This window comes from Tripterygium wilfordii, chromosome 17 (assembly GCF_013401445.1).
Source record: "Tripterygium wilfordii isolate XIE 37 chromosome 17, ASM1340144v1, whole genome shotgun sequence".
Taxonomy (NCBI): Eukaryota; Viridiplantae; Streptophyta; class Magnoliopsida; order Celastrales; family Celastraceae; genus Tripterygium; species Tripterygium wilfordii.
The window spans coordinates 2,923,788-2,943,825 of NC_052248.1; the positions used below are offsets into that span (position 1 = coordinate 2,923,788).

At 36.5% G+C, this 20,038-nt stretch overlaps 4 protein-coding genes across 4 annotated transcripts; 1 reads left to right on the forward strand and 3 right to left on the reverse strand.

Moving 5' to 3' along the window:
• Window positions 1–64: 64 nt before the first annotated feature.
• LOC119982102 (F-box/kelch-repeat protein At3g23880-like) lies at window positions 65–1,501 on the forward strand. Its single transcript, XM_038825302.1, has one exon. It carries the CDS (start codon window positions 129–131, stop codon window positions 1,299–1,301), a length of 1,173 nt encoding a protein of 390 aa, XP_038681230.1. The 5' UTR covers window positions 65–128; the 3' UTR covers window positions 1,302–1,501.
• Window positions 1,502–5,260: 3,759 nt separating this feature from the next.
• Window positions 5,261–7,963, reverse strand: LOC119981803 (F-box/kelch-repeat protein At3g06240-like). The gene is made up of 2 exons (XM_038824945.1): window positions 7,079–7,963; window positions 5,261–6,919 (listed from the first exon to the last, which is right to left on the reverse strand). Exon 1 carries the CDS (start codon window positions 7,961–7,963, stop codon window positions 7,100–7,102), a length of 864 nt encoding a protein of 287 aa, XP_038680873.1. The 3' UTR covers window positions 5,261–6,919; window positions 7,079–7,099.
• Window positions 7,964–12,905: 4,942 nt separating this feature from the next.
• On the reverse strand, window positions 12,906–14,606 carry LOC119982037 (F-box/kelch-repeat protein At3g23880-like). The gene has a single exon (XM_038825197.1). It carries the CDS (start codon window positions 14,272–14,274, stop codon window positions 13,087–13,089), a length of 1,188 nt encoding a protein of 395 aa, XP_038681125.1. The 5' UTR covers window positions 14,275–14,606; the 3' UTR covers window positions 12,906–13,086.
• A 318-nt stretch (window positions 14,607–14,924) lies between these two features.
• Window positions 14,925–19,404, reverse strand: LOC119981706 (vesicle-associated protein 1-3-like). The gene is made up of 8 exons (XM_038824797.1): window positions 19,213–19,404; window positions 18,689–18,759; window positions 18,504–18,585; window positions 18,234–18,349; window positions 17,978–18,139; window positions 17,813–17,854; window positions 16,670–16,747; window positions 14,925–15,308 (listed from the first exon to the last, which is right to left on the reverse strand). The coding sequence occupies exons 1-8, from the start codon at window positions 19,259–19,261 to the stop codon at window positions 15,195–15,197; spliced, it is 714 nt and encodes a 237-aa protein (XP_038680725.1). The 5' UTR covers window positions 19,262–19,404; the 3' UTR covers window positions 14,925–15,194.
• Window positions 19,405–20,038: the final 634 nt, after the last annotated feature.

The following is a 20,038-nucleotide window of genomic DNA, read 5'->3' on the forward strand; positions in this document are numbered from 1 at the left end:
GCGTGGGCCCATTTCTATTAAATCGAAGATCTAAGGATTTAACAGAATCGAAGATAAGGAGTTAACAGTTCAATTTTTCCCTTTTCATCACTCTGAATCTCAAGTCAAGCTACTGATCGAGAGCTGCAATGGCGGAGATGAAGATGAAAGAGATCCCTGAAGATTTGTTGATAGATATACTCAGTTATCTTCCAGTGAAGTCTTTGATGAGATTCAAAGCTGTTTGTAAAGCATGGCGTGATCTTTTCAGGAACCCTGATTTTATCACCAAGCACTATCACAAGCGGGCAACTCTCAGTAAATCCAACACCAGCGTTCTTTTGAAGCATAGTGCCAATGGAGAGGACTGCTTCTCCTTTCTATCTTCAACTGTCAATGACGATGGTAGCGAGGTGATCGGGATCGCAGAAAGCATTTATGTTCCATTTTACGGGGAATATCTGCGCAACCCTAAAATCTTGGGCCCCTTTCATGGCTTACTTTGTCTAGTGGAATATGGAATTCATGGTAAGATTGCACTTTGGAATCCAGCAATTAGAGAATTCAAGCTTCTGCCTGACCTTCTGCCAGACCTTCTGCCTTGGCCTGGAATGGGAATTACGGGCCTTGAGGAGGTTGGATTTGGTTTTGATACCAAGAATAACGACTACAAGGTGATTGCGTTTGCTTGTTCTTCAGATGGGGCAAGGATGGTATATCGAGCAGAGTTATACTCACTTACGAGTGAGTCCTGGAGAGATATCCCTACTAGTGTCCTTCCTACCGAGGAATTTAGTTTTTGTTTTGACCCTTATTACATTCATGGAGTTTGTTACTGGTTAATAACTTGCAAGAATGGTGATTGGATCATGTCCTTTGACATGGCTGATGAAGTGTTTGAGATTATGCAGCTGCCGGATTTTGGTGTTTGTCTACGTACTCACTTTATCAAGTTTGCAATTCTTGATGCATCTATTCTTGCTGTTGTTTACCCGTGGCATAATAATCCGGTAAGATGCTTTGATATATGGGTTATGAATGAACCTGGAGTGAAAGAGTCTTGGGTGAAACGAGCTAGAATTGCTCCCATTTCCGGAGTAAAAGATCCTATAGGATTTTGGAAGAGTGGTGAATTGTGTTTTAAAGATTCAGGCAACCAGCTGGTCTTGTATGACTCCTCTACCCAGCAGGTGAAGAATCTTCTACTCCATGGCGCTAAATATAGAACACAAGTTGTAAATTATACAGAGAGTCTTGTTCAAATCAATGGAAGACGAGAGGATGCATGTCCTATCGTTCGTATAAGAAATCGGAACCTGTAATTAGAGTCTTGTTGAAATATTCTCTCATCAGTTTTTGTTATGGTAATGTTGTATGTGTTTAATTTATATAAACAGAAATGGCTGTATTAAGTATTACAAACTCATTTTGCTTATCTTCTTCCTTGTAGGCAATACTGGCTTTTGCAGTTTTGCTGTAGAAAAGTGGTTAATTTAAGCTTGTTGTAAGGATAAGATGCTTACTTTCCCTGACTTGAGCTTTTGATGGCTAATGCTTTGATAAACATTGCATAAAAGAGCAAAATCTTATGAGTTTGGTATGAGTCTAGTTAAAAAGGAAAGACTATTGTTATTGGAAGCCGTGGCCTCTAACAATAATTCATGAACTGGATTCAGAAAAGTCATAATATGAACTTGCTTTTAGGGAACCAACCAAGGTAGAAGAAAAGAAAAGCATTGCAAAGAATAATAAGGAACACCAATTTTAATGATTTATTTATGGTGCTTATTGCAAACTCTAGATGTAGTGACTTAGACATGTCTCACTGTGTTGATTTGGACATATCTCACTGTGTTGCAGTCATCCATTGCATATTTCAATTAATGATTTAATTGCATTATATGTGTAGATTGAACCACCAGACGTAGCCCCCCATTTCATAGGGTTCTTAGACAACAACAAATGGCTATGTCAGACATGTCAATTGCAATTGCAATGGTTCAGCATTGGTATCTGGCATGCAGTAGTATATACACAAATGTATAATTATATGCAAAAATCATCTTGTCTTTTGTTTTCTGTGTGAATTACTGCAGTTGAAAAGTGGACAAGAGGACCTGGTATATTTTGTTGTATTGACTTCTTGAATTGTTTCTCAACACATGTTTATCTCATGGCTTTGTTTTACTTATCAGCAGTAGTTTGGCACCTTCAGGGATTTGAAGGGCAATAAGTACCTTGCAACTAATGATTAGAATGGCACCTTCAGGTCATATGTAGCTATTGATTAGGCTTTGTTCATCATCAGTTTTTTTTTCCTTCTCTGTTACAGGTGATGATGCAGGAAGACATTTTATGTAATTTTATGTTTGCGTAAGTTAATTTATTATTGGGTCTATTTTAACCAAGCTTCTTTTAGTTTTCATAGCAAGGACATTGTTGGAATTTTACTCGGTTTTGACCCTTGGAGAAAGGGTTACGCACTTGACTATAAAATGATATCATTCTTCATGAATCTCTCAGTCAAGTCCAGCATCTCTGATCTCTTCAACTAATTCATCTCGTCTCCTTAGAGCTGGGTTTTGTGCAATTCAATACAAAGATTCAAGATGGGTTTGATAAGTAGTAGTTTCTCCTTCATGTTGGGTGGCTTGTGTGGGATCTATATAGCACAAAACTATAATGTTCCCAGCATTCGCAGGCTTTCCAATACAGGGCTTGCTATGGCTCAGCAGATCGAAGAAACATATCGCAGGCCAGATAAAACCCCTGCCGCAGCCGCCGCCACCACCACCAATGCCACCGCAACAACCAGGAGCAGCGACAAGAGTGAGAGCGACAGAGCTTGAATTGCTAAAACATGTGTTAGATCGTTATTGCAGTGCAGTACTGCATAATTCTGTGTCTTTTTTTGTTAAATCATCTGTTATTGTGAAACAGTAGCATCTGTACCACATCGTCTGTCAATGATAATATGCAACCGTATGGTTTCAGGTTTCACACCGTTTGTGATAATATTCATTGTAGATGAATTTTATTGGATAAATCTTAATTTATTATTTTTTTCAATAGAATTTTCATTGAACTAAAACAATGAATTATAGATTATGCTTTAAAAAAAATAGAATCTATGTCGAAACAATAAATTTTGGACAATAAATTATGAGATAAAAGAGTGAAAACTATTTCATTAATTAAATTAATAGAATAAACCCAATGGGTTTCCATGAACATTGACTATTAAACTGATAGGTTACATGTCATTTTTTTAAAAGAATAAACTTCTCCCTTCAAATCTGCAACATAATAAATGAATTGACCCGTCCTACTATAAAGAGTTCAAGACCCAACTAATAGGCTTGATCAATCACTTGGAAAACCTGAACACAGTTTTCCCATAATGCAATAAAGGATTGTTAGGCGGGCCAGAAACTCCTGCCCAGCCTGCGAAGAGATTCTGGCAGAGGCCTGGCACGACTTGTTGATCTTGGTTAACGAGCCGCCCTAGCCGGCCCCAAACAGCACGGGCCATTCTGGGCCGACGGCCCGTTTGACACCTCTACCCTTCAAACAAGAAGGGGAAAAAAATAAAAATAAAAATAAAACACAATCAGACAAATAGTCTTCGATCTGCAGAAAGTGATCAAAATTCAACTCCTCTCTAAGTTATATGATGTCATGATGCAGAAAAAAAAACTGCCAACAGTTTAGATCTGTCAGCGGCAACTTCATGTAGGCATTCTACTATAGAATTAAAGAGGAATTAAGCTAACTTGACCGACAGAGAACATACACATACACATACACATATTACATACTTGTCCATCAAGACACTTGGGAAACACACAAATCCTCATTTTTGCATATATATAAAGAGGCACATATCACATGATCACATCTCACAACTCTTGCATCTCAAGTCTCGACTACTCTAAAAAATTCACTCTCTTCACCTGTGATTTATTAGTTTTCCAGTTTAACTGATGGCGTTGTGCGGCAAGATTGCTACCAGAGCAACAATTGGAGTCACCTTATTGATTCTTGGTGCAGTCATGACTCGAGGAGCACAAACTTACTACTGCCAGAGTCATGAAAACCGAAGAAACCGCTGGTTATGTCGTTGCCAAGATCGCAGCAACGAGGACACCAAGGCAACCCCTGCACCAACAACACAGCAGAGTCAGTAGACCATATCAAATTGAGTCAGCAGACCTGCCTGACCATGATTTATTAATTATCTGCAATATCAATTATTGTTCTTTGAGCTCCTTTAATCATGTTTTTATTAAGTTGGTCTATCCATCATATATGACTATTAGTTCTGTTTTTGTTCTAGTTTCTCACCATTTTTGGCAAGTAACTTGCATGCATGTTAAATCCTGAATAATAACAATCAAGAGAATTAGAAAACTACAGGAAATTAAAAACATTTGAGTAAATTTAGGAAAGTCATAGCAAAGATATATTAATGAAACTAAACCAAACATGAGAGGGTTCAGCTTCAGCACCTTTTTTATCGCAGCAATCTTGATTTTTGTATCCAATTCATACGTCAAGGCACAAGATAAATCTGAAGATGAAGAGTATCCACCATTACCTGATGTCACTGCAGTAGATTTTCCATCGAAAGATATGGAGAGTATCACCATTACCTGATGTCACTGCAATTGATTTTCCAGTCAAAAGATATGGAACGTACCACAATTTCTTGAAAGGATGTTGCCACAAATACACAAAGTATTGTCAAAAACGCTTTTACTACATCATTAAAGACGCGTGTCAGAATCTTGTGAATGCCAGAAAATCATGCCATGACTTGTGAAGATAACATAAGTTAAACAAGTCTAAGGGTGCTGCAGATGCATCTAAGTGGGTACCCAGGAGCAGGCAGCTCTAGAATAAGTGTGTTTAGGATGCTTGGAATATCATGATGATTCCCACTAAATGCGATTGAGGGAGGGTGTACTGCTATAATATAAGATGATCAACTATGTAGCCTCATTTGGGCTTACGTATATATGTACCACTTCAACGTTAAAGTTCACGATAAATATCAACTTGTAACAGAGAAGAAAAAAAATCTAATGATGACAAAGTCTAATCAATAGCTTGAATTAAAAAAATTTAAAGAAAAAAAAAATACAGGTTTCAGGATAAGTGACAAACTCAGTAATGAAGGACTGGACAGAACAGTCATACTAAAACTTTTAATGCATAACTGAAACTAATACAAACATGGCACCGTAGCTTTTCCTCCAATTTGGAAAAACTGGCTATTTACCACATTTGGGATCCTACTACAGCTTCTGAATCACCGGGTATCGCTAACAGCCATTCCCTCCCTTTAACATAACTCAAATCTTATTCTTTCCTGCAGTTGTAAGCAAAATTCCTCAATAAACATGCAAATAAAAGCAAAAAGGTTGAAGCAAAATTCCACGAAACTATACACACCGAAACAATGAAGTACATAGTTCTCTTTGGCTCTTAATATCTCTTCAATATCAATACAAAAAAAACGCCAAAGCTTGCCAAGTGTCTGACAATGTTCAACAAGACTGATTAACCAAAAATGAATTAACAACAGTAATCTTCAAGCATTCCAAAGATATCGGCTAAAGTATGGCATGCAGACAAGAATAGCAACTCTGATTAGATAAAACCCTTCCATCTAGACACTTGACTGGGTTGAAAACAATTAACTATTGCAAAAGAAAGTATACTAACACGGACGATTTCCTAAACTTGTGAATTTGTGAGGATTACTAAATGCAGGCCCGAGGTAGGAAACCAAGTGCATGTACACTATCTTTGTTCTTCAATGCTTCTTGGATTCAAAGGATACTAGGATTTAGATTTAGAAAGTACAAGAAAAGGAATCTGTGAGTGAATTTGTAAATGAATAAAGAACTGTATAATTACAATCTCATCTAAATACTTTTTTTTACCAAGGTTTACCAAGAATGATACTTGAGTGGGTTGAAGTAATAACTATGCTCCCAAATGTCGACAAAAACATTAAAGTCTCTCAAATCCTTGTGTGATGGACGCATTTCAGGTATGGAACGAAAAACTTGAATAGATGGCCCATTTTAAGAAAATGGAAATCACATTGGCGGCCAAAACACATTGACAATAAAAGCAACCTAGCGACTAAGATTTCTGCTACTATGGACGCTTGATGAGGACAAGTACACATAAAATAACGCCTTGCATTGTGAAAAATGGTCTTCTTCAAGATTGAAACTTAGAATACATAGGTATTAAAGTCAAGTCACCAAAGGCAAGCTCAGTATGAAGCACGACATGGAGAAGAAAATTTGAACCACAACATGGAGAATTCAAAAACTCAAGCATGTTCAACAAAATCTTTGACAATAAAGTTGCAGCCTCTTAAAAACATCAGATAACATATCTTGAAAACCTAAACAATGTAAGAAGGGACTTGAATTGCATTCATCACACTAATTGACACCAATGGCAGACAAGTTTCACTTGCAGAGCACTTGACATGATGACATCTGAGGATGACAATGGAAAAAGTCATCAAAACTAACTTCCTTAGCAAACAAAGCAAGAAAAAGTCAACTTACATGGTGCAATACAACCTAAACTCACCTCGTTGCTCGTCACCCGAAAACTTCACGACTGATCTTGTAACAAATAAAATTTACCAGTTCCTCATGTCCACTTTTAAACTGCACTAATGCACAAAGAAAACAAAAAAGACAAGATGATTTTTGCATATAACTATACATTTGTGTATATACTATATAGTATATACAATCGCATGCCAGATACCAATGCAAACCATTGCAATTGACAGGTCTGACATAGCCATTTGTAGTTGTCTAAGAACCCAATGAAATCAGGGGCTAAGTCTGGTGGTTCAATCTACAGCTTAAATTAACCACTTTTCTACAGCAAAAGCCAGTATTGCCTACAAGGAAACAGATAAGCAAAATGAGTGTGTAATACTTAATACAGCCATTTCTGTTTTATATGATTTAAACATACATACAACATTACAAGAACAAAAACTGGTGAGAGAATATTTCAAACAAGACTCTAATTACAGGTTCTGATTTCTTATACGAACCATAGGTTCACCTACATTCCCTCATTTTCCATTGATTTGAGCAAGACTCTCCACGTAATTTACAACTTGCGAGCCATATTTAGCACTACGGAGTAGAAGATTCTTTACTTGCTGGGTAGAGAAGTCATACAAGACCAGCTGGTCGCTTGAATCTTCAAAACACAATTCACCACTCTTCCAAAATCCTACAAGACTATTTATTCCGGAAATGGGAGCAATTCTATCTCGTTTGACCCAAGACCCTTTCACTCCAGGTTCATTCATAACCCATATATCAAAGCATCCTCCCAGATTATTCGGGCAAACAACAGCAATAATAGATGCATCAAGAAATGCAAACTCGATAGAGTGAGTACGTCCAGAAACACCAAAATCCGGCAGCTGCATAATCTCAAGCACTTCATCAGCCATGTCAAAGGACATGATCCAAGCACCAGAATCAACATAAAAGCCATTTATTAACCAATAACAAACTCCATGAATGTAATAAGCATTAGACCGCATAAAATCAAAAATAAATTCCTCAATAGTTCCCCAAGAAGGGATCTCTCTCCAGGATTCACTCCTAAGAGAGTATAACTCAGCTCGACATACCGTCCTTGCCCCATCTAAAGAAGAAAGAAACGCAATCACCTTGTAGTCGTTATTCTTGGTATCAAAACCAAATCCAACCTCCGCAAGGGAGAACATAATTCCCATACCAGCTGAACTCTCGATGGACCAAGGCAGAAGCTTGAATTCTCTAATTGCTGGATTCCAAAGTGCAATCTTACCATAAATTCCATAGTCCACCAGACAAAGTAAGCCATTACAGGGGCCCAAGACTGTAGGGCTGTGCAGAATTTCTTCGTAAAATGGAACATGAATGCTTTCTGCGATCCTCATCGTCTCGCTACCGTCTTCATTGACAGTTGAAGATAGAAACGAGAAGCAGTCCTCTCCATGAGTACCATACCATGCTTCAAAAGAACGCTGGTGTTGGATTTGCTGAGAGTTGCTCGATTGTGATAGTGCTTGGTGATAAAATCAGGGTTTCTGAAAAGATCACCCCATGCTTTGCAAACGGCTTTGAATCTCATCAAAAACTTCACTGGAACATAACTGAGTATATGTATCAACACATCTTCGGGGATCTCTTTCATCTTCATCTCCGCCATCGCAGATCTCGATCAGCAGCTTGACTTGAGATTCAGAGTGATGAAAGATGGGGCAAATTGAGTTGAGCTGTAAACGCCCTAGGATCTTCGATTTAAAAGACTCGGGCCCACGAACATTATAGTTCATGGGCTGAGGTTTCACTTTTAGCCCACTTGTTCTTATTATTAGTATTTTTTTGATGGGTACATTTTATTTACACGTCACTAATCTACTATCTCTATACCACTCTTTACGCAAGATAAGTTTACACCATAAATTTATAAGTCTACACACAAATTTATAGTGAAAATACCAAATTACGCTTGTTTTATACAATATTAGAAGTATTAGCGTTAAATTTACACATATTCAAATTTCAAATCTCTTATCGATTTCTCAATGTTGGAACTCCAACTGCCACCGATTTCCCAATGCAAAGCAGTTGGCTCGAGTTTTTTTTTTGCCAACCTTGCAGTATTAACACCCTAAAACAGTTGGTAGAAATTATTTTTATTAAACGCACCATTTGACTAATCTTCTCCAATTTTAGATTAAACTGATCCTATGCAATGTTTCTGCATATCATATTCGTGGAAGGATTCATAGAAAAAGAAGATCATTTGAACACCCAATAACTTACTTGGGGCATATGATGAACCATCTTTCACAAAATCTGGTGTCCAAACCAATCAATTCTGTATTGCTAGATTAGTTTGAATGAACAACTATAGATACGTATGAGCCATTTCAAGCTCACATAGTAAAGTTTTCAGGATTTCATGTCTTGACAAGAAAAGGAGGATAAGGTACTGTACATGACAGCACGGTCTTACTCTTAATGGTGCATACGGTCTTACTCTTAATGGTGCATTTGGTACAAGGGTAATGGGGTGTAATAGTTACAAGGGTAATTAAATTTTAAGTTTACTTGTGTTTGTTATGTCAGTATAACTTTTACTCCTGTAATAAATTTTAGTAATTAAGCTTATTTTTACACATAAAGTTTACTAGTGGGGGGACCTGGGTAATAAAAAGTAATGAGAAGTTTTACTTCAACCTATTATCCCTTTAAATAAAAAATTATAAAAGCCCATAAATTATATATACACATATATATTATATATTATATATATGTATATATATATACATATATATATATACATACACATATACACAGACACACACAGATACACACACACACATATAGATACACACACACTCACATATGCACTGTCTGTGTGTATACACACATATATATATACACACACATATACATACACACACACATGCACTGTCTGTGTATATATATACATATATATATACATATACACATATACATACACACACATATATATACATATGCACTATCTATATATATATATATATATAATACACATACATATATACATATACACAGACAGTGCATGCACTGTCTGTGTATGTTTGTGTATTATATATATATAAAAATAAATAATGTTGGGCTTGGGTCGGGCTCGGGCTGAGCCAAAATTGGCCTGAGGTGTCTGGCTTCGGGTTAGGTTGACCCAAAAAATGGAGTCCATGCCCGCCCAAGGGGTCGGGCAGGGCCGAGCTCGGACCTAGGCCGCGGGCCAAATGATGACCCTTACTATTGTGTTACGTCTTTGTCATGGATTTGAATGTTATCAGATTATTTTGTTGAAATTGTTAATAATTGTTATTATATATATATATATATATATATATATTAGGAATTCTCCTATGTGGACCAAAAAGTGTGGACCAAGTTTGTGGACCAAAATCCAATGGTTGTAATCAATCACAACATAAGTGGGGGCCACACATTTATTATGGGACCCATCACATCTATGGTTGAAAAACAAGTCCACAAACTTGGTCCACACTTTTGGTTCATATAGGAGAATTTCAGACATATATATATATGTCTGGCTGTGTGTGTATATATATTTATATGTATCTATATTTTTAAAATTTTGGTACATGATAGTCGTAACAATAAAAAACATAATCTCACTTTTTTCTAGTTTGGTTCATTACAATAATAACAAACAAGGATAATGGTATTACACCAGTAACATTTACATGGGTAACAAATTATACCTCCAAATTCTTATCCTCATACCAAACGCACCCTAAGTCTTAACATGAAACAACAAAAAAAAAGGCCTATCACAGAGACAAAGATGGTTCTCTGTGGACTTCTGTGTGTTATCCTCCATGAAACTATACACAGAAACAATAAAATTTAAGAAAAAATGTCAAAGCCTGCCAAGTGTTTGACAATGTTCAGCAAGACTGATTAACTAAAAATGAATAAACAGCAGTGATCTTCAAGCACTCCAAAGATAGTGGCTAAGTATGGCATCATTGGCATGTAGACAAGAATAGCAATTCAGATTAGATAAAAACCCTTCCATCTAGAGTCCTGACTGGGTTGAAAACAATAACTATCGCAAAAGAAAGTACACTAACACGGACGATTTTCTAAACTGGTGAATCTGTGATGATTACTGAATGCAGGCCTGAGGAAGGAAACCAAGTGCATGTACACTATCTTTGTTCTTCAATGCTTTTTGGATTTAAAGGTTACCATATGATTTAGATTTAGAAAGTACAAGAAAAGGAATCTGTGAGTGAATTTGTAAATGAATAAAGAACTACACGATCTCCTGTAGATAATTACACAAGGTTCGCCAAGAATGATACTTGAGTGGGCTGAAGTAATAACTATGCTCCCAAAAGTCGATGAAAACATTAAAGCCTCTCAGTTCCATGTACGATGGATGCATTTGAGGTTCCACATTAAAGCCTCTCAGTTCCATGTACGATGGACGCATTTGAGGTATGGAACGAAAAACTTGAATGGACTACCCATTTTAAGAAAATGGGAATCACATTGACAGCCAAAACACAATGACAATAAAGCAACCTAGCGACTAAGATTTCTGCTACTATGGGCGCTTGATGAGGATAAGCAAACACACAATAACGCTTTGCATTGTGAAAAATGCACTTCTTCAAGATTGAAACTTACAATACATAGTTATTAAAGTCACCAAAGGCAAGCTCAGTGTGAAGCAACTTATGGATAACAAGAGCGAAAAACCTACAAAGTACTTTCAAGTTTCAACTTGCAAGTGATAAAATTTGAACCCCGACACAGAGAATTCAAAAACTCAAGCATGTTCAACAAAATATTTGACAATAAAGTTGCAGCCTCTTAAAAGCATCAAATAACATATTGTGAAAACCTAAACATGTAAGAAGAGACTTGAATTACATTCATCACACTAATTGACACAAATGGCAGACAAGTTTTACTTGCAGAGCACTTGACATCTGAGGATGACAATGGAAAAAGTGATCAAAACCAACTTTCTTAGCAAACTAAGTAAGAAGTCAACTTCCATGGTGCAATACAACCTAAACTCACCTTGTCCTTGTCACCCGAAAACTTCACGTCTGATATTGTAATAAATAAAATATACCACTTCCTCTCGTCCACTTTTCAACTGCAGTAATTCACACAGAAAACAAAAAAGACAAGATGATTTTTGCATACAATTATACATTTGTGTATATACTACCGCATGCCAGATACCGATGCTGAACCATTGCAATTGCAATTGAAAGGTCTGACATAGCCATTTGTTTTTGTCTAAGAACCCAATGAAATCAGGGGCTAATTCTGGTGGTTCAATCTACACAAATAATGCAATTAAATCATTGATTTGAAATATGCAATGACTGCAACACAGAGATATGTCCAAGTCAACACAGTGAGATATGACTAAGTCACTACATCTAGAGTTTTCTATAAGCACCATAAATAAAACAATAAAATTGGGGTTTCTTATTGTTCTTCATTTCTTTGCAATGCTTTAATTTCTTTTACCTTGGTTGGTTTGCCTAAAGCAAGTTCATATTATGATTTTTCTGAATCCAGTTCATGAATTATTATTACAAGCTATGGCTGCCAGCCTGCCAATAACAATAGTCATTCCTTTTTAAACTCATAAGATTTTGCTCTTTTATGCAATGTTTCTTAAAGCATTAGCCATCAAAAGCTCAAGACTCTAGGGCTGGGTTTGAAATAGACAATAAACATCTGTATCAGTCAGGGAAAATAAGCATATCATCCTTAGAGCATCCACAATGGTAACCATATAATACAGCACTTCAAAATCATTTTCTCTCTTCTCCTCTCTCTTATGTGGCACAATTCAATTTGATGAGTGGGTCCCACAATAAATACTATTCATCAACACTCCATAAATTCCAACACTCTATTCTCATTTTCTCTATTTTCTCTTTCTTCCTTTTCATCATCTCTCTCTTCTTTTTTATCTTCTCTCTTCCTTTTCATCATCTCTCTCTTCTTTTTTATCTTCTCTCTCTTCCTTTTAATCTTCTCTCTCTTCTTTTTCATCACCTCTCTCTTCCTTTTCATCATCTCTCTTCACTATTCATCAACTATATATATACTCTAACTCTCAAGTATCTTTTTTCCACAACTAAATTTTCAAGTGTCATTTTTCACCCATTGTGTGCATGTAGCGCTATACTTATCAAAAAAGTAACATTTCAAGTACTTAAAATACACTCTATTATACCCATTGTGATGATATAGCACTATATTTATTCAAAAAATGTTGTTAACAATGCTAAATATTACACCATTGTGGATGCTCTTACAGTAGCTTAAATTAACCACTTTCCTACTGCAAAAGCCAGTATTGCCTACAAGGAAGCAGATAAGTACAATGAGTTTGTAATACTTAATACAGCCATTTCTGTTTTATATAATTTAAATACATATACAACATTACCAGAACAAAAACTGGTGAGAGTATATTTCAACAAGACTCTAATTACAGGTTCCGATTTCTTATACGAACGATAGGTTCACCTGCATTCCCTCGCTTGCCATTGATTTGAACAAGACTCTCCATATAATTTACAACTTGTGAGCTATATCTAGCACCATGGAGCGGAAGATTCTTCACCTGTTGGGTAGAGGAGTCATACAAGACCAGCTGGTTGCTTGAATCTTCAAAACACAATTCACCACTCTTCCAAAATCCTACAGGATTTTTTATTCCTGAAATGGGAGCAATTCTATCTCGTTTGACCCAAGACCTCTTCACTCCAGGTTCATTCATAACCCATATATCAAAGCATCCTCCTGGATTATTCGGGCAAACAACAGCAATAATAGATGCATCAAGAATTTCAAACTCGATAAAGTGAGTAAGTCCAGAAACACCAAAATCCGGCAGCTGCATAATCTCGAACACTTCATCAGCCATGTCAAAGGAGATGATCCAATCACCAGTATCAACATAATAGCCACCTATTAACCAGTAATAAACTCCATGACTGTAATAAGCATTAGACAGCGCAAAACCAAAACTAAATTCCTCAATAGGAAGGATACTTCCCCAAGAAGGGATCTCTCTCCAGGATTCACTCGTAAGAGAGTATAACTCAGCTCGATATACCGTCCTTGCCCTATCTAAAGAAGAAACAAACGCAATCACCTTGTAGTCGTTATTCTTGGAATCAAAACCAAATCCTACCTCCTCAAGGGAGAACGTAATTCCCATTCCAGCTGAACTCTCGATGGACCAAGGCAGAAGCTTGAATTCTCTAATTGCTGGATTCCAAAGTGCAATCTTACCATAAATTCCATAGTCCACCAGACAAAGTAAGCCATTACAGGGGCCCATGACTCTAGGGTTGCGCAAAAAATTTCCGTAAAATGGAACATAAATGCTTTCTGCAATCCTGATCGTCTCGCTACCATCTTCATTGACAGTTGAAGATAGAAAGGAGAAGCAGTCCTCTCCATGATCACTATGCTTCACAAGAACGCTGATGTTGGATTTGCCAAGAGTTGCTCGATTGTGATAGTGCTTGGTGATAAAATCAGGGTTTCTGAAAAGATCACCCCATGCTTTGCAAACGCAGTTGAATCTCATCAAAGACTTCACTGGAAGATAACTGAGTACATCTATCAACACATCTTCGGGGATCTCTTTCATCTTCATCTCCGCCATTGCAGCTCTCGATCAGCAGCAGCTTGACCTGAGAGTTGAGATCAGAGTCGCGAAAAGGGCAAATTCAACTGTTAACGACTGATATCTTCGATTTAATAGACTCGGGCCCACGCACCTTATAGTGTATGGGCTGAGGTTCCAGTTTTAGCCCAGTTTGTTAGGGTATTGGGACTTCAATTCCCAGCTCTAATTCTCCATCAAAATTATATTAAATCATGAGTTAAGACATGTGCTTAAATATTTTAACGTTTATAATGTTATAATATAATAGATTTTAGAAGAAAAAAAATTCAAATACTAAATTCTAAACTCTAAATTTTAAAAACTAAAAATTAAGCTGTAAATACTAAATCTAAATTCTAAACCCCTGAACTCTAATAAATTATTTTCAAAAGAAAAATTCATGATTTAACACGATTTTTGGGAGAATTAAAGCCCCTCCCATCCCGTTTCTCAGAAAAAGACTTGATTTTAGCAAAAACTTTAATATGATTCAAAGAGTTCTAGTGTTCAACTCGAAAATTAATGAGCCAGAAATCTAAAGTAATCAAAGTAGTTCATAACTGGGGAACAAATCATAAAGGTTGGCAGGGTAGAAGAAGCTCAACAGGCTCAGTGATAATAAAAAATAAAACCAAGCCAATTGGACAGAGAGGTGAAGGGACAATCTTGATCATTCACAAAAACTCCTAGGTCTACATGCAGAAAACTCTATGTAAACAAAAACAAACAAGAGGTATTGTTCAGACAAGCCATATCAATTACTGAAGACTGAAGTATCAAAATAACATATCAAGACTACAATTTTGCACACTAAAAAAAGGTGAGTTGGTCCTAAAGATTTCTGAAAAATCTGGGTTCAAGCAAATTGATGCCAGCACCCCAAATAAACAAATCAAAGACTGCTTGGATAGTAGCATCTATTTTCTCTTGAGGAAATAACCAACCACTGCACCCAATAGACCAACCAGTACAACAAACAGTAAGGAGAAGCCACTGACACGATTTTTGCTAACTTCTTTCCTCATCAGCTCCTGTTCAATGATATTACACAAAGCAATTAGGACATAACTTAAGCAGGAGAGTGAAGATAACCACTAAGAAATTAATAACATAACCTTGTGATTTATCCAAAAATAAACACCAAGAAAAATGAGGGTAGGGAGCAAACAGATAGAAAGAGAGCGGATATATGAAAGACGTCCTGCAACAGCAAATTTTCTTTCACTACTAGTTTGCAATTGATTATTGGGGAAGGGAATTTCGTGCCATCAACTTTTCTTCATTCCAAGGAAGGTCCCAAAGCCTTCAGAAATAAGACGTGCATCTAATATTACCAACAGATCTAATTCACCAAAAAATCTTAAATGTAAATTCATCCGTCAATGTCTTATAAGCTCAGAACCTACACCAAATACCACGTATTTTATGGAGTGAAGAATGGAATTTATACATATTAAGCCTCAACTATAACTTACTTTTATAATGTAAGAGACTCCGTAGCAGATGAATTACGCAGATGCCATCCAGATGGTATAAGGGGACACAATAAGATATGTTTAAGTAGAGGCTTAATATTCATAGATAATATTGAAATTAAGCATATGATCAGGCATATTATACACAGAAAACTTCAAAGAGCATCTTTCAAAATAGATACTTCTGCTAGCTGGACTAAGGCTCAGCTACGGCAAACAGAGAAACTGACAATATTATTGCACTTGAATTACAACAATGGATAAAAAGCACAGTAAAATAAATAAGATTGATTCAATGGCTTGGAAAACAGTTCACAAGTGTTAAGAGGGAGATGACTCTAAGTGGAGAGCTATTGAGCCACTAACAATGCTGGTGCTCCGGTTATGACTTGGACCACCCCACAGTCGTTTCGGGCAGAAGCATCTCAGCAAGGCAGTAGCAATCAAAAGGCGTAAGCTGATTGTCTAGTGCAGTGAAGGGAGGGGAAGAGTCAATTATGATGGTGAAAGCAAGACAAGCAAAGGGAATGAAATGGCCAGCAGGAAATGACAAGGTTTAGTAACACGTAGCTGCACAGTTAAAATACACCATATGGTTTTATTCTGTAACAGCATTTATCAATGGCATCGTTGTTATTTGGTTTTTTTGGTTTCTTGGTCATGCGTGGGGGTTCCAGTTGTCTGATTCGTTGGGTGTTTTGTCGGATCATACCAGCAAAGTCTCACCAATATGGACTATTGGAAGTCAGCTACTTCTATGGTCCCATGAGTTTGGAGGGCATATATGAAATAACCTCTTTGTGTCCTCATTGATACATGTCTTACCTATCTTTTACAATTTCATAAATAAATTAAAAAAAAAACTCATTGCTAATCAAAATGAATTAAGAAACAATAGAAGTTCATGTAGCTCATACCAATTCCTGGCGTAGCTTCTGATTTTGTTGCAAAGCAGAAGTTTTATCCTCAGTCAACTTGGAGATGATAGTCCATGCCTGAAGAACAACGTTACATCAGAATAATTGTAAACAGTATGGAAGGTGAATAAATTGCCCATAGAAGAAAAGATGAAGATTGACAATTGCAAAGGAACGTATGACTCCCATTAGAAGGCCACCGGCACAAGCTCCTAAATAGGGTATGTCGTACATTTTAAATTTCAGCAATATAATAAAACACAGTAACAATCCACTAAATAACTTTAATCAAGCAGTCAAAAATACTTTCTAAATGCTACTATAATGATAGGTGTAAAGACAACTAACTATTTAGTATCATCTCTAATATCTGCACCTCTGGAGACAGATTTAATGCTCCCACTCAGAATTTTCACCTTGCGTCAAAGCTCTCATGGCCATGGGAATGGGTCCCATCAATAAATCAAGTCTCCCACAAACATGTCTCATTTTCCATGATCAAAAGCCAATAGGAATCAACCAAACAAATATTAATTTATCAGGATAAATCCAAAATTTAGCTAAACATTCACAAAATTCCACATCACTCAAGGCCAACAAACAACTGTGTTAAGGCTAATATTTCACAGTCCTGCTTCTGCTTAAGTTCACACATCTAGCAATAATCCTTCTAGATTTGAAAACACCTAGGAACGTATATTTGTATGAACAGCCACACGAACAATCTAGATATATCCTCTGGATTAGTTATAACAGAATAATCCTAGACACATAATTAGACATTCTCTATGGGAACTTCAAAATGGAACGCTGGGTTTGAAGGATTTTGACTGAAAGACTGAACACAGCCACATCCTTCGCGAGTGGCAGTCTAGATGCTTCAATTCAGTTAAACAAGTACAGAATAAAAACTCATCCAAGAAAAAAGCCGTTGAAGAATTACACACCCAAAACCATCCAAAAATAGGTCTTAGTCAAGGATTACCAATTTCAAGAAATTTTACCAATTACAACTTCAAGAAATTTTACCAATAAAAAAATTGACATCGGAAAGGCAAATAAAAATAAATTTTCATAGAAAAAAATTAATTTTAATTCATAAACGCCTATTTCTAAAACTAAAAGGAAGGAAAAGACAATGACCTCTGAAGATTTCTCTTTAGGCTCCTCTAAGGATCTTGATACCTGAAATGCCACATAGTAAGTTAAATACATCATCAAAATCAACTCAGCTCATCAAGAACTATATGGTTAAAAAGGAAAAATGATTAAATGTCAGGACAGGAACAAGACCAAGGAAACACATACAGCACTGAGCAACGAGGCATTCCGATTCCCATTCTCATGCACAGAAGCCCTAGGAGAGGACCCTTCTTCAGATTCTTCAGGGACAGGCGAGGGGGGATTAGCAAGAATGTAAACAACCCGCAATTTGATCTCCTCCATTACTTTACCTTCTTCCTTGTTAAACTGCAAGAGATAGTACACCGAATGACAATTAAGACATAACAAAAGTCAAAAACAAGAACCTTGACCAAAGAAAGTGTAAAAACAATCTACCTACCATTTCTGGTGTTATGTCTTTTGCAGTGACCCCATATTGTGCAACAACACTCTGAAGGAGAAATTTGTCCTTGCATTGCATATCAGGGGGTGCCTCCTTTTGTGCTTGCATAGTGACTAGCAAAGTCCCATCGTGGAACAAGAACATAAGATTAAACAAAGCACCAAAATGGGTAAAATCCCAACAGCTTAAGAGTGAAAATGCATAATATGTTAAATACGAAGCAACATATATCATCACGAAGCACATAAATTGTTACTAAATATTTACCTGTAACATTGCATGATGATCCCGGCAACACAATACCAGAGTTTGGACGGACACAGTACTTTTTGGGGTTAGTTGTTTTAACCTGCTCAATCACAATGACAGCCATCAACACATTATTACTCAATGGGCGATTCACAAGCAAAAGAAACATAATGTGCATGCATTCATGAATACCAAAAAACTACCTTAAAGGCCACATATTTATCTGTTTTGTTGGTGAGTACCATAGAACATGAACTCTGCTTCCTCAGTTCAACTGTCATCAACCACCAAAGAAAAATTCAAGTAAGAATCAATAGGAAACAAACAGACAATACGAATATGTTTAAAAAGAAATCTAAGGAACGAGCACCATGATATGAATCTCCCACGACACTGATTGTGACAAATAAAGAGTATTTCTTTCTTCAATTTGTTAACATGCGAAAATAAAACCATAAACATTATTCGGAAATTCCATTTCCTTAAACCTTCATTTGCTAACTTTCCGGGCGAAACCAATCGATACCAAATTAGCAAGGAAGACAATAACAAACTTACACTACAATTTTCGCGAATAACCAATACAAACAAAATCTCTGGCGATTAAGCTAATTACAACAAAGACGCAATACTCAAAAATTTAACTCCATTTCTTTCTTTCCGTGAAATTTTGTCGCCAACCAAACAGAAAATCGGAGAACCTAACGCCATGGGATGAGAGACTTACGTGGGAATTTGAGCTCACTGGGTTGAATATTGAGCAGATCTCCAGTCATGACTCCCAATCAACAAAGATGATCGATTCCTTCTATAATTTTCAAACTCGCAGAATTACAAGGTCATCAAGGATTGTGGAAAATCAAAAAGGGAATAAAAAAAAAATTAGGGTTCGTCGAACTTACGAAAACATGATCTGAGCAACGAATGGAAAACGACAAAATTTGGTAAAATAATTAACTTGCGGAAACTTAGATTAATGAGGTCCGTTCGATCAAAATTAGGTGGGTCTCACTTTTAGATCCAACGGTTGTAAAAGCGTAAAATAAGAATGTAAAAATTCGTGGCGGTGATATGATGTGGATGTCAATAAATTAAATTCCTCGTCTAGTTTGTTCCCCGTTTTTTCCATTTGGACGAGTTGTTCCAAGGATAATGACCAAAATAACCCTAGGGTGTGTTTGGTGGCTTCCCTAAATTACTGTGGACACTTGAAATCTACAGGTGATGATCGGCCCAAACTAATCTGAAGTTAACTCTAAAACATATGATAAGGAGTATTTGCACCCGTTATTTAATTAAGTACACTCCATTTTAAATAAATCTCAATAAAAAACATAACATTTATGAGTACACCCAATTTCAATTTTTTTTTAATTTAACAATCTACACCCCATAATCTCAACCGTTTGTGAGATCCAACGGCTAAGATTAAAGAAAATTTAAAAAAATAAGGAAATTAGATAATTCATCCTTCATAATCCTAAATTCATCTTCTTTCAGCCGTTGCTTCACTCAACTAGTTCACGCAAATACGCTCTCCTTCACACAAAATT

What these genes read in the sequence shown, in the direction of transcription:
- LOC119982102 (XM_038825302.1), top strand. Translation starts at nt 129, where the DNA reads ATGGCGGAGATGAAGATGAAAGAGATCCCTGAAGATTTGTTGATAGAT.
- LOC119981803 (XM_038824945.1), bottom strand. Translation starts at nt 7,963, where the DNA reads ATGAGGATCGCAGAAAGCATTCATGTTCCATTTTACGAAGAAATTCTG.
- LOC119982037 (XM_038825197.1), bottom strand. Translation starts at nt 14,274, where the DNA reads ATGGCGGAGATGAAGATGAAAGAGATCCCCGAAGATGTGTTGATAGAT.
- LOC119981706 (XM_038824797.1), bottom strand. Translation starts at nt 19,261, where the DNA reads ATGACTGGAGATCTGCTCAATATTCAACCCAGTGAGCTCAAATTCCCA. An exon ending in ATAAATATGTGGCCTTTAAG is followed by an intron (nt 18,586 to 18,688) that starts GTAGTTTTTTGG and finishes GTGATTGAGCAG; the next exon opens with GTTAAAACAACTAACCCCAA. An exon ending in AGAAGCTACGCCAGGAATTG is followed by an intron (nt 15,309 to 16,669) that starts GTATGAGCTACA and finishes ATCATTGAACAG; the next exon opens with GAGCTGATGAGGAAAGAAGT.